Here is an 18,202-nt window from a genome sequence, read left to right as displayed (position 1 = left end):
CCCTTCAAGTTAAAATCACGAATGTAGATCTTATCTTTTTTAAATTATGAAGTGTGGCCTTCTTCATGTTTCCGTGGCCCATATTATCCAGCATAGAGTATAACTGTTAATGTGGACATAATTATATTTGATAAATGAAGAATGGAAGGCACAAGTAACATTAAAAATTCTCATTGTGGGGTTGGGGATTTAGCTCAGTGGTAAAGTGCTTGCCTAGTAAGCACAAGGCCCTGAGTTTGGTCCTCAGCTCCAGGGGGGAAAGAAAAAGAAAGAAAAAAAAATTATCATTGTATCTGGCTATTTCTAGTCATCCTACAGCCTAGTGAGAAGAATGCCCTGGGTTCATTCACCAACACCTAATGGAAAAAAGTTAGTGTATTGTAGGTATCATATGAGAATCTCTATAGACCTTTGCCAAGAAAATCTCTAGAGCATTCCCTTCTTTCCTGTTGGGAAGAACGTAGTGCACATGACTTCTTCCATCTGCAACTCTTGGGTAAACCTATCTCCCTGACTGTATAATGGTGACCTGCCCATTCAGTGAGTCCCGTGCTGGTGGGCTACATGCATTATCTCTATAGAATTCTGTAAACTACTTTTCAGTCTTCTTTGAAACTTTTTTATTTTGGGGTAATTACGTTTGTCCTCTTTTACGTGTGTGTGTGTGTGTGTGTGTGTGTGTGTGTGTGTGTGTGTACACGCATGTATGTATGTGAGAGGGACCTCATGCTTGCTAGGTAAGTATTCTGCTGATGAGCTACACCCTTCCCCTTTTTAGTTTTGACCCAGGATCTCACTGTGTATTTTAGTCTGACCTTGAACTCTCAGCCATTTCTTGCCTCTCATCCTCTTGAATTTTGGGACTATAGTTGTGCACCATTACATCCTATTCAGTCTTAATGTATTCTCTTTTAGATCTATTTTTAATTTATGCATATGTGTCTTTAGCCTGTATGTATGTATGTATGTATGTATGTATGTGTGCCACATGTGTTCCTGGTGTCCAAGGAGGCCAGAAGATGTTATATTCTCTGGAACTGGAGTTAAAAATGGTTGTGAGCTGCCATAGAGGTTTTGAGGAATTGAACCTGGGTCCTCTGGAAGAACAACTGGTGGTCTTACCTGCTGGGCCTTCTCTCCAGCCCCACCTGTTTTCTTGAAAACAACAAACGCACACAAAAAAAACCCATTCATTTAATTTTAGATTTAAAACGGTTAATAAATGCATTAGTTTTTTTTTAATTGTTGTAAGGTGTGCATGATGTAAAATCCAAGAGTTAAATGATTTTTAAGTGTATTTTTGTGGTACTAAGTACATAAACCCCGTCCATCTTTAGACTGTTTTCGTCTTCCTAAACTGAAACTCTGTGCCTGTTAAACATGGTCTCTCCTTTGCCATGCTCCTCAGCCCCTGAGAACCACCATTGTGCTTTTTGTTAGTCAAGTGTGACTACAGGTAAATGAAATCATAGAATATTCATGCTTCAGTGGTTAACTTATCTCACTTAACAAGATAGCATAGGTGTTTATCCATGCTGGACCAAATGTAAGAATTTCACTTAAGAATCTCTTGCTGGAGCTGGTGAGGTGGCTCAGTGACTAGAGTACTTGTACAATCCTGACCTTGAGTGAAAGGAGAGAACCAGTTCTACAAAGTTGTCCTGTGACTTCCAGACATGACTGTGGAATGTTCACACACACACACACACACACACACACACACACACACACACACACACGAGAGAGAGAGAGAGAGAGAGAGAATGAGAATCTTGTCAAGCATGGTAGCCCCCTCCACACGTGGCATGTTCTCACACACACACACACACACACACACACACACACACACACGATTCTTGTCAAGCATGGTAGCCCATCCTTTAATCCCAGCACTGAGGAGGCGCCTGAGGAAGGAGTGCAGCAAGTCTGAAGCCAGCCTGGGCTAGCTCCAGGATGGCTCTGATCTACAACGTGATGAGACTGTCTATGAAAACATTTTCCTAGGTACACTGTGTGAACGTGATCGCTCCTTGTGGGTCAGGTCACAGTTCATGCCCAGGCAGCAGAAGAGGCTGGCACCAGACTAGCTCATGGTCCCGTCAAGCGGGTGGATGGTCAAGAAGGGCCAAAGGGATGGATGGGGACAAGGAGAAGCCCTTCCACTGAGCACGTTTGTGCCAGGCACTGTCCTACAAACTGGACAGTGATGGACTCAGTCCTTAGACTGACCCTGTAAACTGGGCGCAGTTAGTACTGTTTTACAGATAAGAAGCTGAGATCTAATTTCTGCTTAAAAGACTTACTGCTAACCCAACCAGTTGGCGGTTAGAGTGTGCTGCTCCTGGGGTGACAGCTGAATCCCTTAGCCTCTTGCAGAAGTGCAGTCCTGTATTGGGAACCTCTCCCTGCCTACCAACTGCTACTCTGCCAACTGCCTTGCCTTGGAATCTGTCAGGGGGCTCCCCTATTTGTTGAGCCACCTGCCAGTCTTTCTGGACTCTGCCAATCATCACATGCAAAACAAGACAAGAGAATAAATACACAGACCATGGTTTATAAGGATGGATTTTGGTGGGGCTGGAGAGTTGGTTCAGTGGTTAAGAATAGTTGTTCTCGAAGAGGACCTGAACTCAATTCCCAGCATCCACATGGCAGCTTACAAATGGTCTGTAACTCCAGTCCCAGGGGATTCAACCCCTGACCTTGGCTGGCAGTAGGCATGTATATGGTGTGCGTTCGTACATACAGACAAAACATTTGTATACCTAAAATAGGATAGTTTTTTTTAAAAGATGGATTTGGAATCCTAGGAGCCTGTTCTGAAGATTGAGCCAGGACCCTGGTCCATTCCTCTCTAAATCTGTCCCTTTGGTCTGTGCCTGTGTTCTCAAGTCCCAGATATCTGAATTTGGGAGAAACTATCATCATATTCACAAAGTGGCTTCAGTATCTGTATTAATTTTTTGTTGCTGTGATAAAATGACCATGACCAAAGCAACTTAGAGAAGGAAGTTATTTTGTGCTTACCGTTCCAGAGGGATAAGAGTATCGTTCCAGAGGGATAAGAGTATCGTGACAGGAAGGCATGCATCAAGTAGCAGGCATGGTAGCAGGAACAGAGTGCTGAGCGTGCACATCTTTACCCAAGCACAGTATAGAGAGACTGAACTGGAAATGGTACACGTTTTAATTTCAGAGCCCATTCCTAGTGACGTACTTCCTGCAGCAAGGCTGCACCCTTTAAACCTCCCCAAACTGCCACCACCTGGGTACCAAATGTTGTTTCTCTTTCAAACTACATTGCCTTTTTCATTCTTCGTAAGCATCCAGTCTCTGTCTCTGCATTTCTATGCATTCTCCTCATCTCCTGCTTTAAAACAAAGTACAGGAACCACTGGCCAAGACTCCTGCTTCATTCCTTCCAATTCTATAAACCTTTCACCGTTTCTATCATCTTTGCTGCTCGTGGTAGCAGAGAGGCTATATTCATTCTCTTTGAAAAGCTAGTCTCCAGCCAGGCATAGTACCACACACCTCTAATCCCAGCACTTGGGAGGCAGAGGCAGGCAGATCTCTGAGTTTGAGGCCAGCCTGGTCTACATAGTTCCAGGACAGCCAGAGCTACATAGACCCTGGAAAGAGACGGGGCGGGGAGGGAGGGAGAGAGGGAGGAGAGAGAGCACGCTATTCAGTGAATTCAGAGTGCATCCCCAGACCTTCTCAGGGATCCTGTATGAGCTCTCAGCTTCTTCCCTTCTCAGCTTGGAAGTAAGTTCTTCCTGCTGTGACCCCTACCTAGCTGTATTCTGTTCTGTGAAGCTCCTTGAAAGAACTGACATCTGCACCAGCTGTCTCCACTTCTCTGCCGTTTTCAAGCCCTCTCACTCACTGAGGTTGGAACCACATCTCTGTTAGAGACATGGGGGTCGGGTTGGGATTTGAAGCAGGGTCTCACAGTGTAGCCCAGGCTGGCTTGGGACTTGAACTCTTCTTGCCCCAGCCTCTTGTGTGCTGGGATTGTAGGCAGGATCCAGTGCACCTGAGCTTCTCCCTCTCTTCTCTTCATTCTTGTCTATGTTTTTGTCTGGCCTGAAATTTCAGAGCTACATACTCAGTTAGAATAATTCCGTTAGATGAGGATCATGGCCTATGTGTTTTCCTTTCCTGGTAGTTGAAATTGTATGGGTTTTTGTTTGTTTGGTTTGGTTGCTGTTGTCACTGGTGTTTGTTTTGAGACAGGGTCTCATGCAGCCCAGGTTGGTCTTTACTAAGCTGTCTCTCAAGCCCCTAAATTGAGGTCTGCAAACAGAAATTTGCTTCCTCCTCATCCTCCTCCCTCCCTCCCTCCCTCCCTCCCTTCCTTCCTTCTTTCCTTCCTTCCTTCCTATTTTCTTCTTCCTTTCTTTTTCCTTCTCCCTACTTTTTATTTTTTAAGCCAGTGTCTAATTATGTAGCCCAGTTGGCCTGGCCTTCATCGTCATCCTGTCTCAGCTTCTAGTTTCTTTTTGGCCGTTATCACAAAGGGATGTTGGACTTTGTCAAAGGTTTTTTAAAATTATTTGTGTGTGAGTGCATGATGCAAGAGGTAAGGCACATGTGCCTGGGTACACATGTGGAGGTCAGCAGACAACCTGTGGAGTTGGAGGTAGGGCACATGTGCCTGGGTACACATGTGGAGGTCAGCAGACAACCTGTGGAGTTGGAGGTAAGGCACATGTGCCTGGGTACACACGTGGAGGTCAGTGACAACCTGTGGAGTTGGAGGTAGGGCACATGTGCCTGGGTACACATGTGGAGGTCAGCAGACAACCTGTGGAGTTGGAGGTAGGGCACATGTGCCTGGGTACACACGTGGAGGTCAGTGACAACCTGTGGAGTTGGAGGTAGGGCACATGTGCCTGGGTACACATGTGGAGGTCAGTGACAACCTGTGGAGTTGGAGGTAGGGCACATGTGCCTGGGTACACATGTGGAGGTCAGTGACAACCTGTGGAGTTGGAGGTAGGGCACATGTGCCTGGGTACACACGTGGAGGTCAGTGACAACCTGTGGAGTTGGAGGTAGGGCACATGTGCCTGGGTACACATGTGGAGGTCAGTGACAACCTGTGGAGTTGGAGGTAGGGCACATGTGCCTGGGTACACATGTGGAGGTCAGCAGACAACCTGTGGAGTTGGAGGTAAGGCACATGTGCCTGGGTACACACGTGGAGGTCAGCAGACAACCTGTGGAGTTGGAGGTAGGGCACATGTGCCTGGGTACACACGTGGAGGTCAGTGACAACCTGTGGAGTTGGAGGTAGGGCACATGTGCCTGGGTACACATGTGGAGGTCAGCAGACAACCTGTGGAGTTGGAGGTAGGGCACATGTGCCTGGGTACACATGTGGAGGTCAGCAGACAACCTGTGGAGTTGGAGGTAGGGCACATGTGCCTGGGTACACACGTGGAGGTCAGCAGACAACCTGTGGAGTTGGAGGTAGGGCACATGTGCCTGGGTACACACGTGGAGGTCAGCAGACAACCTGTGGAGTTGGAGGTAGGGCACATGTGCCTGGGTACACACGTGGAGGTCAGCAGACAACCTGTGGAGTTGGAGGTAGGGCACATGTGCCTGGGTACACACGTGGAGGTCAGTGACAACCTGTGGAGTTGGAGGTAGGGCACATGTGCCTGGGTACACATGTGGAGGTCAGCAGACAACCTGTGGAGTTGGAGGTAGGGCACATGTGCCTGGGTACACATGTGGAGGTCAGCAGACAACCTCTGGAGAAGGTTCTCTTCGCATTATGTGGCTTCCAGGGATCAGATTCTGCTTATCCAGCTCTCACTGGCCTGTGAAAGTAATTCTTAAAACCAAAAGGGAACTAACGAAGCTGTTCAAGGAACAGACTGAAGCGAGCATGGGATGCTGTTACAGTAGACAGTTGTTAACCCTTCAGAATGAAGGGATTGTGTTTTTGACAGGCTTGCATTTGTTTTGTTTTATTTTGGTTTTGTTTGAGACAGGGTCTTACTGTGTAGCCCTGGCCGACTTAAAACTCATAGAGATCTACTGCCTCTTCTGGGATTGTAGGCGCAGGCGCACACCACTGTGTGTGGCTTCATTTTTAATGCTAATCGGCTTACAATGAATTTACTGCTACTGACTGTTGCTTAGGCTTGACTTTAAACATTTGCATCTACAAAGAAAGCATGTTGCTTGATCCTGTCCTTGACTCTTGCTGTGATGTCTTTGCAGAGCTCTAAGGACCTTGAGTGTGAAGATGACAACTCCCAGGAAGATGAAGGGTTTATGGGCATGTCTCCTCTCCTACAAGCCCACCATGCTATGGAGAGAATGGAAGAGTTTGTTTGTAAGGTAAGATTGCCTTTCCCAAACAGACACTGAAATAAGGGGATAGTTCTTTGCTTTTTGTCCTGCTTGGGGGGAAAATCAATGGTAAGATGGGGACAAATAATTCTCCTGACTTTAACCTGTTCAAGAAACATTTGTAAAACCTACTGATCAAGTTCCTGTGTAACCAGAATGTCCAGTTGGGATATGAATCTCTCCGATACCGGTTAACAGAATACATATAGATTAGATAAGACAGAATGAAACAATTTGGAGTGGTTGTACTAGAGTTATTAAAAAGCCACACCAAACCCATTCTTCTGTTTAATATGGACAGTGTAGTTGCTGTTTCTAGAGGTGCCACAGGTAACCAAACTGCTGAGGTAGACATTTCAAGGTTTTCATGCACATTTAGTATTTTCAGTTCAGCTAGTGTGTGTGTGTGTGTGTGTGTGTGTGTGTGTGTGTGTGTGTGTGTGTGTGAGAGAGAGAGAGAGAGAGAGAGAGAGAGAGAGAGAAAAAGAGAATGTGTGTGTGTATTTGTCTCAAATATATACATATACATATGCATATTATATATTGTCTCTTAAATGTTTTTTCAGTCCATTGTCTGAGTCCCTAGGACCCATTGTAGGATTTTTTTTTTTTTTTTGAAATGATAGCTAGAATTGAAGTTACTTGTTGAAAAAAAATAGACTGGTATGCTTTTTAGTCAGATAAGCAAGTATCTAGGTTACTATCCTAGTTTAGTTTCATGTTGCTGTCATTAATACTCTGATAGAAAGAAAGCAACCTAAGGGAGAAAGATTTTATTTTAGCTTGTAATTTCAGGTTATAGTTTATTATTACAAAGTAGTCAACTTCACTTAGGTTCTCAGGACCTAAGCAGAATGAAGCCAGATACTTGGCCAGATATCCCATTAATGGCCCCTATGCAAGTTCTTGGTAGAATCTTTGCTCCCCTCTGAGAGCTCATGAGCCAAGCCTCCATTGTTCAGCATTCTTCCATGCTCCCACGAGGACAGCCCATTAAGTTTTGTCTACAGATTCAATGGCTTTTCTAGCCTGAAGTGCTAAACTCTTCCACATTCCAGTAAAAACGTGCAAAAACTAAGTCAAATGGAGCAAGAATTACATAGTTAGGTTCATCACAGCAGATCCCACTTACGGCATCAGTTTCTACTCTTCATTTGTGTTGCTGTGGTGCAGTACGCTGACAAAAAACAGCTTAGGAGAGAAAGGGTTTATTTTTAACTCACAGTTCCAGGTTGGAGTACATCATTCATTGGGGAGCCGTGGCATCAGGTGCTTGAAACAATCACACCCATGGTCAAGAGCGGGGAGGATGAATGTATGCCTGCCTGGGCTCAGCTTCCTTTTTCTACTCGTACGTAGTTCAGGACCCAAACTCAGGGAATGGTGCCTCCCACAATGGACAGGCTTTCTTAATTATGTAGCCAAGTTATGTAATCAACCTGATTAATGTAATCAAGACAATTCCCCACAAATATGCCTCCCGAGTGCTGGGATTAAAGGCGTGCACCACCGCCGCCCGGCTAGATAATCTCTTAGTGAGAGCCTCTTCTTGGTTGTATCAAGGTAGCAATTAAAACTATCACAGCTAGGTATGTCCGTATAAACCTTCCTCCCCCACTTGTGTGTTCACGTATGTGTGTGTATATGTTTATAAGTTCCTTTTTTAAAATTTTTTTAACTCTTGAGAGGCAGGTGGCTGGCATTAAAAATGTATTGTGGTCTCCTTTTCCCTCCTTCATAGCTGTGATACTGCATCCAGTTTGAGTGTCTTGATAGTCTGAAACAGGAGGATCACTTTAGTCCCTGAATTCACAGCTAGCTTAAGCAGTATAGTGAAACCCCCATCTGAGGAAAATACAGTTTTACAAGAAGAATGAAAATATTTAAGAAAAATAGGATGCCATCTGCACAAGTATCCATGGGTTTTTGCACTGTGCCATTTTATTTGAAGAATTAGGCATCTGTAGAATTTTCTGTCAACAGGAGGTCTTGGAAACAGTCTTTCATAGCTGCCTGGGACAACTGAAGTGCTAGCAGGAGACAGTGAAGACGAGAGTCATCTTGGCTTACTTTATTTGACTCTAGGGATATGTGTGGACTGACCAGGTTAGAGTCAGTGAGCAGAGACCCTGAGTTTTGAACTGGAAGGTGAGAGAGATAAGAGAGGGAAGGAGGGTATAAGACTGATTTAATAAGTAGGAGGGCTGCATCTGTTCTGAAGTTGGTACTTCCCTTGGGAGAATAGAAGTGTCACATAGAGGAACACTTTTTTATAGTTGTCAGGAAGGAAATACGAGGGCAGAGAACAGGAAATAGGTGGTGGAGTGAAAGGAGGGGTACAGAGTTGGCAAGTGACAGTCTGTCTACGTAGTGGAGAGGAGAGCCCAGGTGATATGGCTTAGCTGTTTGCTCTGTTCTAAGACCCCTGAGGGATAGTGGGGAGAAGTCTTGAGTCCTGATTAGCTTCATAGTGTACTCGGTGGGAGCACTGTGGATTGCAGTAGTGGAGCTTCATAGTGTACTAGGTGGGAGCACTGTGGATTGCGGTAGTGGAGCTTCATAGTGTACTAGGTGGGAGCACTGTGGATTGCGGTAGTGGAGCTTTATCATGTATTAGGTGGGAGCACTGTGGATTTCAGTAGTGGAGCTTTATCATGTATTAGGTGGGAGCACTGTGGATTTCAGTAGTGGAGCTTTATCGGGTATTAGGTGGGAGCACTGTGGATTGCAGTAATGGAGCTTTATTGGGTATTAGATGGGAATACTGTGGATTGTAGTAGTGGAAGCTCTTCTCCTTTGCCTGCTGGATCCTGGGTGAAGGTGATCATCATGGTGTGAAGTTTAAGCAAGATCTGAGGGTTAAGATAAATAGGGTGCAGTGAGGAACAGACTTTTTTAGGAGGCAGTATCAAGGTCCTAACCCTTTCCCCTCCTCCTGGGGAGAAACAGCAGGAAAAGGAAGGGGAAAGAAAAAACTCTTGAGACATGACAGTCTGGTAAGGAAGTACCTCTTATTTGGAACTTCCTGGTGAAAGGATCGCCTCTGCACAATCAGAATTGCATCCAACCCAGGGGGAATGCTAGCAGTGTAGATGTTGTGAGGTCTGTTTGTCATTTGTTTGATCTTCAGAATTCATTAAGTGAAGTGCTGTTACCCTCATTTTATAGGCAAGGAGACTAAGCCTTGGAGATTTTTGTGATTGATCAAACTCATACTAGTTTGATAAGAGACCCCTAAATTTCCTTACCCCAGTGCTTTTTCCATTTAACACTTCAGTTTTCTTGTAGCAGAAAGCAGAGGGGAGACTTTTTAGAAAAAGACTTGAAAGTGTGATTCTATACATTTCTTCTGAAGTGACAAGAGCATTAAGTATAAAATGGTCATATTTAATGACTGATTTTTCTGCGGTGAAGTCTTGTTGATGAATGAAGGTCTGTGTAGCTGGAACTTTGAATTCCTATTCCTTTAGCTGGACTAAAAGCAAGGTCTTTTAGGACATAATTTGGTATACTTGTTTATGCTTTCCTGTTCCTAACAAAGACTGCCGTTTAGAAATACATTTTTTATCAGTTTCCAAATAAGATTGTGGTAAAAGTTGTTTGGGAACAATGTTGCTAAATGACAACTAAAGTCCGTTTGACAACAAAGTATTTGATAACATTCTTCAATGAATAACTAGGTTTGGGAAGGTCGATGGCGAGTAATCCCTCATGATGTGCTCCCAGATTGGCTTAAGGATAATGATTTCCTTCTGCATGGACACCGACCTCCTATGCCTTCTTTCCGGGCCTGTTTTAAGAGCATTTTCAGAATACACACAGAGACAGGCAACATCTGGACACATCTCCTAGGTATGTAATGTCAGTGGTCAGTGGTACAATGAAATTAGTGATTTGCTTTATTTCCTTTGATGTTAATGTATTTTGAGAGTAAGTACAGCTCTTGAAAAATTTGATAGAATTTACCTCCTTCCTCTTAGATTTTTAGTGGTCATGTCTCATTGGTTTATTCAACCTAACGTACTCTATTAGAACCAGCTCATCTTTTTCTCTCCTATGTTCTTGTTTTGAGACAGAGTTCCACTGTGTATCCCAGGCTAGTCTGGACCTCAGGCGCCTTCCTCCTCAGCTCCTGAGTGCTGCAGTTAGCCGTGTGCACCTCATGCCTGCCTTCTTTCCTAGACCTTTATAGACCGTGGCTTCAAGTGAGGCAAGGCAAGCATTGCTATAGGAAATACACAGTATTTTAATAAGCAGCGAAAGGAAGATACATGAGAAAATAAGATGTTTTTCAGTCATTGCTTAGATTATTTTCAGTTGATATGAATAGAATATGAAATAGATATTTTTCCATTTTTATATTAAAGACTACAGTGGGGAGAAAGGATAATCTTTTCAGTAAAAGGAGCAGTACAGCTGAGGCAGTCATATAATGAAGAATGAATTCTATGAGACATGGTAGCATATGCCTGTAATCCCAGCACCTGGGAAGTGAGACAGGATTGTAAGGATCAGGTCATCCTGGGCTGTCTAGTAAGATTCTGTCTTGAAAACAAAATCAAATCAAGTTCGGTCCCAGCCTCATACAAGAGCTAAAACTATAAACCCTTAGGAAAAACACAGATAGAGGTCTTGGTGACCTGAGTTAGGTAACAGGGTTTTTTGTTTGTTTTTGTTTTGCGGTTTGGTTTGTTTGTTTTTGAGACAAGGTTTCTCTGTGTAGTCTTGGCTGTCCTGGGCTGGCCTCAAACTCAGAGATCAGCCTGCCTCTGCCTTCCAAGTGCTGGAATCAAAGGCGTGCGCAACCATCACCCAGCAGATAACAGTTTCTTAGACTTGGTACCTAAAGTATATGCAGCCAAAGAGAAAAATTTGGATTTTGTCAAAACAAAAAAAATTATGTATGTCACAGAATATTGTCAAGAAAGCTAGAGACAACCCACAGAGTGAGAGAATCTTTACAATTCATATTGTATCTGGTCTACTATAGGACTTTTGCAAGTCAGTATAGAAATGACTCGCCCTCTTTGAGTCATTCTATAGAGAAGCACACAGATGACAGACATGTGCTTTGACATTCTCTAGAGAAGCACACAGATGACAGACATGTGCTGTGTCATTCTATAGAGAAACACACAGATGACAGACATGTGCTGTGTCATTCTCTAGAGAAGCACACAGATGACAGACATGTGCTTTGACATTCTCTAGAGAAGCACACAGATGACAGACATGTGCTGTGACATTCTATAGAGAAGGACACAGATGACAGACACATACTTGGAAAAGGTTTATTTTCATCAGTCATTTGGGGACATACAAGACAGACATATCGAGAAGTACAATGAGATACCACTTTATTCCCTCCAGGATCGCTATGACCAAGAAAGTGGAAAGTAAGTCTTGGCCGGGGATATGGAGACATGTTGCTAATAGTGATAAAAATAAGGCAGTACCTGTGGAAAACAGCATGGTAGGGAGTTCCTCAGAAAGTTAGCAGTCACTGGCAATTTTACTTCTGTTGAGGAGTCAACAAAAGATGTCCATGGATGTTTTAGCAGCTTTATTAATAGAAGCAACCTGCTGCTGAATAGATAAACCAAATGTGGTACACCCATGCAACAGGACATTGTTTGGGGCCAGTTAGATGATTGGTGAGTAAAGGCTGTTGTCTCCAGATTTGATACCTAGAGTTCAACCCCTAGGGCCTACAGTGATAGGAGGAGAAAACTGGCTCCTACCAGTTGTTCTCTGGCCTCCACACACGTACACAAACAAATGAGTAAAAGTAAGATTAAAAAAGAAAAGAACTTAGCTATAAGAAGAGTGAATTACTGATGTTTGTTACAACATGCTGAGCGAGCTGTTAAGCTAATTAAATGAAGAGACCCAATAGGCTACATAATTGTATGATTCTGTGTACATGAACTGTCCAGAAGAAGCAAATCCATAGAGCCTGATAGTAGGTCACTGTCTGTCTATGCTGGAGGGAGCAGAGAATGTTGGGTGACACCAGGTACAAAGGTGCTGCTTGGCAGGATGAAGATGGTTTGCAGTTGGTCCTGACGGTTGTGCAGACTTGGGAATGTACTAGTTTCTGGATGTACTCCATTTGATTTGCATTTCTTACCTCAGGGTTAGTTTCTACCATGTCTCCAAGTTCCTGCTAGTATAGTGAGAATAATCAAATTTGTTGGTAGCATCTAAGTCAGATAATTTTTTAATTAAAATTATCTGATTAGAATGAAATAAAATGTTAAAACAGAATCACTTACCAGCTCCTATTTGTGCTTTCCTTATTTGCTAAGCAGTAAGAATATGGCATCTTATTGTGGAGACCAGTTTAAGTACTGAGTATAAGCTAGGCCCAGTGGCATAGCTATAAGGGAAGCTGAGGCAGGAGGATCATAAGGTCACGGTCTGCCTGGGTTAGAGTGTGTCTGGGCAATTTAGTGAAAGTATCTCAAAATGAAAGTACAAAAATCAGCCTGGTAGAATGGTGCTCTCTCAAAAAAAATTTTTTTTTTTTAAAGTATTAAAAAGGCACTGGAAAGATGGCTTAGTAGTTAAGAGCACTTACTGCTCTTGCAGAGGACGTGAGTTCAGGTCCCAGCACCCAAACGGCAGCTGACAAACCATGTGTGAGTCCAGCAAGAGGATCCAGTGCCCTTTCTGGCCTCCATGGGTACTGCGTGCACATAGTGCACAGACATACTTGTAGACAAAAGACCCATCCACATAACAATAGAAAAATCTTTTTTAGAAAGAGTTAAGAGGGGGGTACTCAGTGGGGGACTTGCCTAGCATGTTAGGAGGTCCTGAGTTTAATCCCCCACAAAACCAAAAAACAACTAAACAATAAAATCTAGGAATGAGCGGGCCTTTAATCCCGAAATCAGGAGACAGAGGCAGGCAGATGTCTGAGTTCGAGGCCAGCCTGGTCTACAGAGCAAGCTCCAGGCCAGCCAGGGCCACATGGCAGTGAAACCCTGTCTCAAAACAGACAATTAAGTGTGGAATTTCTGACACTAATGTACTGGGTCACTAGTGAGGACCAGAGACACAGCACAAGGCTCTTTGGCATCTATAAGCAAATGTAAAATGGAGCTTGGAAAGCACCTACAGCATGTGTTAAAGTGCCCAAGTGACAGTTCATGCTGCACCTGTACTCTGGCTTCTTTTTGGATTGTGGTCTTTAGGTGAATGAGAAATTATCTTCTTCCTTTTTTTTTTCCTTTCCTTTTTTGAGACAGGGTTTTATACCAGGCTACCTCAGATTCCCTCTGCTGAGGATGGTCTTGAATTTGTAATCCTCCTGCTTCCTCCTCCCAGGTGCTGGGATGGAGGTGTGAGCCACCACGCCTGGTGTATGTAGTTAGTGCTAGAGATCCCACCAGGCCTGTGCATCCCGGGCAGCCCCTTGTTGCAGCCTGAGCTAGTCGTTAGTCTTTAAAGTCTATGAAGCCCAAGTGTATGTGACACCACAGTATGGAAGTAAACTAAAGTCTTGGATAAACTTCTCTATTTTGAAATTTTTTCTCACAGAATTTATGGTTCTGGTATTACTGCTACTGGGAAAAATTGAAAACAGCACACACCACCACAGATCACATTTCATCCATCTTGCTTTCTTTTCCTAGGTTGTGTATTCTTCTTGTGCCTGGGGATCTTTTATATGTTCCGCCCAAATATATCCTTTGTGGCCCCTCTGCAAGAGAAAGTGGTCTTTGGGCTGTTCTTCCTGGGAGCCATCCTCTGCCTTTCATTTTCATGGCTCTTCCACACAGTCTACTGCCACTCAGAAGGGGTCTCCCGGCTCTTCTCTAAGTAAGTACTCACACTGTCCCTGTCACCATCTGTGCGCTGGGGCCAGCGGGGCAGGAACAACCTCTTCTGGATGTTACCACGTGGGCACGTCTTCCCTTAATGGATGCAGACAACCCAGTTTGCTTCGTAGTTGCTGCTGATGTCCTAAGTCATGGGGGATTAATTGGAGCCTATAACAGATGATAATTTTTAGCATTAAATGGAGTTCTTTTAAATTTCAATCCTAGATTGGATTACTCTGGTATTGCTCTTCTGATCATGGGAAGTTTTGTTCCTTGGCTTTATTATTCTTTCTACTGTAACCCACAACCTTGCTTCATCTACCTGATTGTCATCTGTGTGCTGGGCATTGCAGCCATTATCGTCTCCCAGTGGGACATGTTTGCTACCCCTCAGTATCGGGGGGTCAGAGCAGGTGAGTCTATGTGAACTTGTAGTTCTCATGGGTCATTTACGGTGTACTATTACAGATAGATGCTGTGCTTTCACAGCGCGGAGTTGAAGTGGCCGCCGTTCTTGTGGGACTTCTAACCTGGTGGTTGGTTATTAGAAAGCACAGGGTTGAGGGGCACTGATAAGATGGTGTACACACATCCAGGCAATGTTGTTTATTTGAGGAAATACTACAATAAAATGACTTCTGTAATTATTTCAGCTTAGTGTACTTTGTGGTAACTGATTCTTCTGGGTTTATATTTAGTATTTTATATTTTAATTTAAATTGCTTTGATAAATAAGACCTGAGTTCATTGCTGACTATGCGCCAACAAAGTAGATGCCATACTTCTCTTCTGATGTAGGGGCCTTTGGTATTTAAGTAATGCCTACTGAGTGCCTTGTGACATTGGCAGTCTTCTTGTTTGAATGTGGCGTTTTGAAAGCAGTAGCCTGTGCTGAGTGATTCTGACAAAATCCTTATGAACTGGGACTCTGTGCTGTCTGAAGACGTGTCTTCTGCTTTCTGTTCCCAAAATAATACCCAGTGTCTCCCAAGTGATATTACAACACATATTTTTTCTTGTTATAAAATTTAAGCCCTGGTTCATCTGCATGCAGTTAGAGTACTAGAAGCAGAACTAACTCATGCTGATGACATTGTAGCAGTTTAAAGACATCCACATAAGGCATCCAGTAGCCAGCACCAGCTCTGTAGCTCTTCACTAGGTCAGTGGGGTTAAACCTATTTGAGTGCGTGAGATAAGAACATCTTTGCTGAGTGGAACTGAGCATTCTACTATTTATAACCCTCAGAAGGCTAAGTTTGACTTCTGAACTTTGACTTTGAGAGTGAAAAGCACTATTAGCAGCCTTCCTTCATATGCAAAGGAAAAGAGCAGGAGTGTAGCATGCCTTAGAGGACAGTCGAGGGGTAGAATAGGTTTTAGTAGGTCTGCTTGGTCCCTGAATTCCATGCAGTTAGCCTGCCATTTCCTTCTCTCATTTAGGTGTGCATATTTTCTGATTGTGCATCCTGTATGCATTCCTGTGTATGTTGTGGCATGCCAACAGCTTACTGGCGATGCCGAGTTGAGTCCTAGAGTCTGTGGGAAGGCTTACAGCCTGTTGCAGTCTGCCTGTAAAAGGGTGGCATTCAAGGAAGTAGAAGCTAACTCATGATGCTTTCCATTCCCAAAGCTCTTCCCAATGGGGTTGTTTCTGACCAGCCTTCAGGGTTGCTTACACAGACTGGTTTACTGTGAGGCTTCTCATATCTGTAAATAGAACATAGCTATGTTAGCTTATGTGATGGTGTCTCAGAGTTTGAAGGACCTTCTTTATCTTTAAAACAAGAATGACGGTACTTTGAAATTTTAAGTTGATCAAAGTAAATAGTACTATGTTGTCATATTGACTTTTTTATTTTCCATGTGTGTTCTCTTCTGTTCTCCTGCTGTCTTAGGAGTGTTTGTGGGCTTAGGCCTGAGTGGAATCATCCCTACCTTGCACTATGTCATCTCAGAAGGCTTCCTGAAGGCTGCCACCATAGGGCAGATAGGCTGGCTAATGCTCATGGCTAGCCTCTATATCACAGGAGCCGCACTCTACGCTGCCCGCATCCCTGAACGCTTCTTTCCTGGCAAATGTGACATCTGGGTAAGTGTGGTCCATGGTGATAGGTATATGTTCCTGTTCCTGTTAGTGTGCCAGTAGCACACTGGGAGTGATGTAATCAAAAGTTTGAAAGTTCAGAGACTTGTGTTCTGGTCTTAGCTCTGTCCCTTGTTGTCTGATTTCTCTGGACAGGGAGCACTCAGTGCCTGGCTTGTACAGTACTGAGTACTGCACATGCAGCAGTTCATCGAGTGTCAGTCCACAAGGCAGAAGTGTTGTTCTCCTTTTCATTTTACAGATTAGGGAGCTAAGGTTCAGGAAGGCTCAACAGCTTGTCTAAAGCAAGTGGCCATTCAGTGATGAACATAGGCATCAAGTCAAGCTGGTTTTAGCGTCAGTCTGTGCTCTTTTTTTTTTTTTTTTTTAAGATTTATTTATTTATTATGTATACAGTATTCTGTCTGCATGTGTCCCTGCAGGCCAGAAGAGGGCACCAGATCTCATTACAGATGGTTGTGAGCCACCATGTGGTTGATGGGAATTGAACTCAGGACCTCTGGAAGAGCAGTCAGTGCTCTTAACCACTGAGCCATCTGTCCAGCCCCAGTCTGTGCTCTTATTTGCTGTACTACAGTGAAGTCATTGGTCATTCTGTCTGTTTTCCATCCTGTTTCTCACTATGAAAAAAGGGCAATCTTCTACTGAGATCAATTTTAAAAAGAGAAGGCTAAAACTGGGTGTGTTGGTGTACACCTTTAATCCCAGGACTCGGAAGGCAGAGGCAGTCAGATCTCAAAATACCTTTAAAATATAGCAATAGCCAGCCACCTGGTGGTCGGGCATTCCTTTAATCCCAGCACTCGGGAGGCAGAGGCAGGCGGATCTCTGTGAGTTCGAGAATAGCATGGTTTACGGAGAGTTCCAGGACCGCCAGGACTGCACAGGGAAAACCTGTCTCGAGAAACAAAACAAACACCAGCAAAAAACAAGGGGAGGGGCTCTGGGGGAGGGCTGAGTTGCTGATGTAGTTTAGTTGTGACTGTTGTGTGTGTTTGATGCATGTGTTTAGAACAGGCACGCACATGCCATGGTGCCCGTGGAGGTCCAAGCACCCCTTTCAGGAGGAGCTGGCTCTCTGCCGCGGTTGCTCCAGGGATTGAACACAGGTTGCTAGGCTTGGTGCAGTAAGTGCTTTGACCTGTCCAGCCATCTTGCAGGCCCTAAGGGTACCCAAACCCAGTGATACTGCTTAGGAGATCGAGTCTATATGTGTCTGGTGGGGGGAGGGAGGAGAGGGAGATAGCTAGACTGTGGTTAATAATGAGAGACGAGGGAAGAGACAGGAGAAAAGAAAACGAGAATTATAAAGATGGATGGACATTTCTACCCGACGAGGATCGGAAACATCGTCAGTGGTGTCTTAGATTTGGAGTGCTCTTCAAGTGAGATGGGACGTGTAGGTTCTGCTTCTCGTTACTGCTCATGGCTGTACGCTGAGCTGGCCACCATGTCCTTAAAGTAAATGAAGATGGTCCTGAACTCCGTCTGCGGAGCTTCAGGTCAGCTAGTTTACCCTTCATTTCTTCCCAGTTACACTTCTGTTTCGGTTTGTTTGGTTTTTTGTTTTTTTGAGACAGGGTTATTGGGTAGCCCTAGCTGTCCTGGAACTTGCTTTGTACACCAAGCTGGCCTCAAACTTACAAAGATCAGCCTGCCTCTGCCTCCAAGTGCTGTGGTTCAAGGAATGTGCCACCATAACCTGGCTCAGTAATACTTCTAATTCCAGTGTCTTGATAAATAGCACTGTGCTTTTTCATTTTGAGACCATGAGAGAATGTTGTCATTTCTCAAGTGTCTGTCAGTAAACCATACCCTGCTGCTGGTTGTCAGGGGTCCTGGGGGAATTTGGTGGTCTATCTACAAGGTCTGTATGGACTTTGCTCCTAAATTC

General features: G+C 44.2%; 1 protein-coding gene across 2 annotated transcripts in view; it reads left to right on the top strand.

The window, feature by feature from the left end:
* Adipor2 (adiponectin receptor 2) overlaps positions 1 to 18,202 on the top strand; it is a 52,009-nt gene that overhangs the window by 30,816 nt on the left and 2,991 nt on the right. For both annotated transcript variants that reach the window (XM_052720206.1, XM_052720207.1), the window contains exons 3-7: positions 6,241 to 6,360; positions 10,053 to 10,224; positions 14,013 to 14,199; positions 14,427 to 14,614; positions 16,100 to 16,293. In XM_052720206.1, the coding sequence (XP_052576166.1) occupies positions 6,241 to 6,360; positions 10,053 to 10,224; positions 14,013 to 14,199; positions 14,427 to 14,614; positions 16,100 to 16,293 (861 nt within the window). The remainder of the gene's footprint in view (positions 1 to 6,240; positions 6,361 to 10,052; positions 10,225 to 14,012; positions 14,200 to 14,426; positions 14,615 to 16,099; positions 16,294 to 18,202) is intronic.

Source organism: Peromyscus californicus, unplaced genomic scaffold (genome assembly GCF_007827085.1).
Source record: "Peromyscus californicus insignis strain IS unplaced genomic scaffold, ASM782708v3 Scaffold_6__1_contigs__length_162567912, whole genome shotgun sequence".
NCBI classification, from domain to species: domain Eukaryota; kingdom Metazoa; phylum Chordata; class Mammalia; order Rodentia; family Cricetidae; genus Peromyscus; species Peromyscus californicus.
This window is presented reverse-complemented; position numbering and strand designations above follow the sequence as displayed.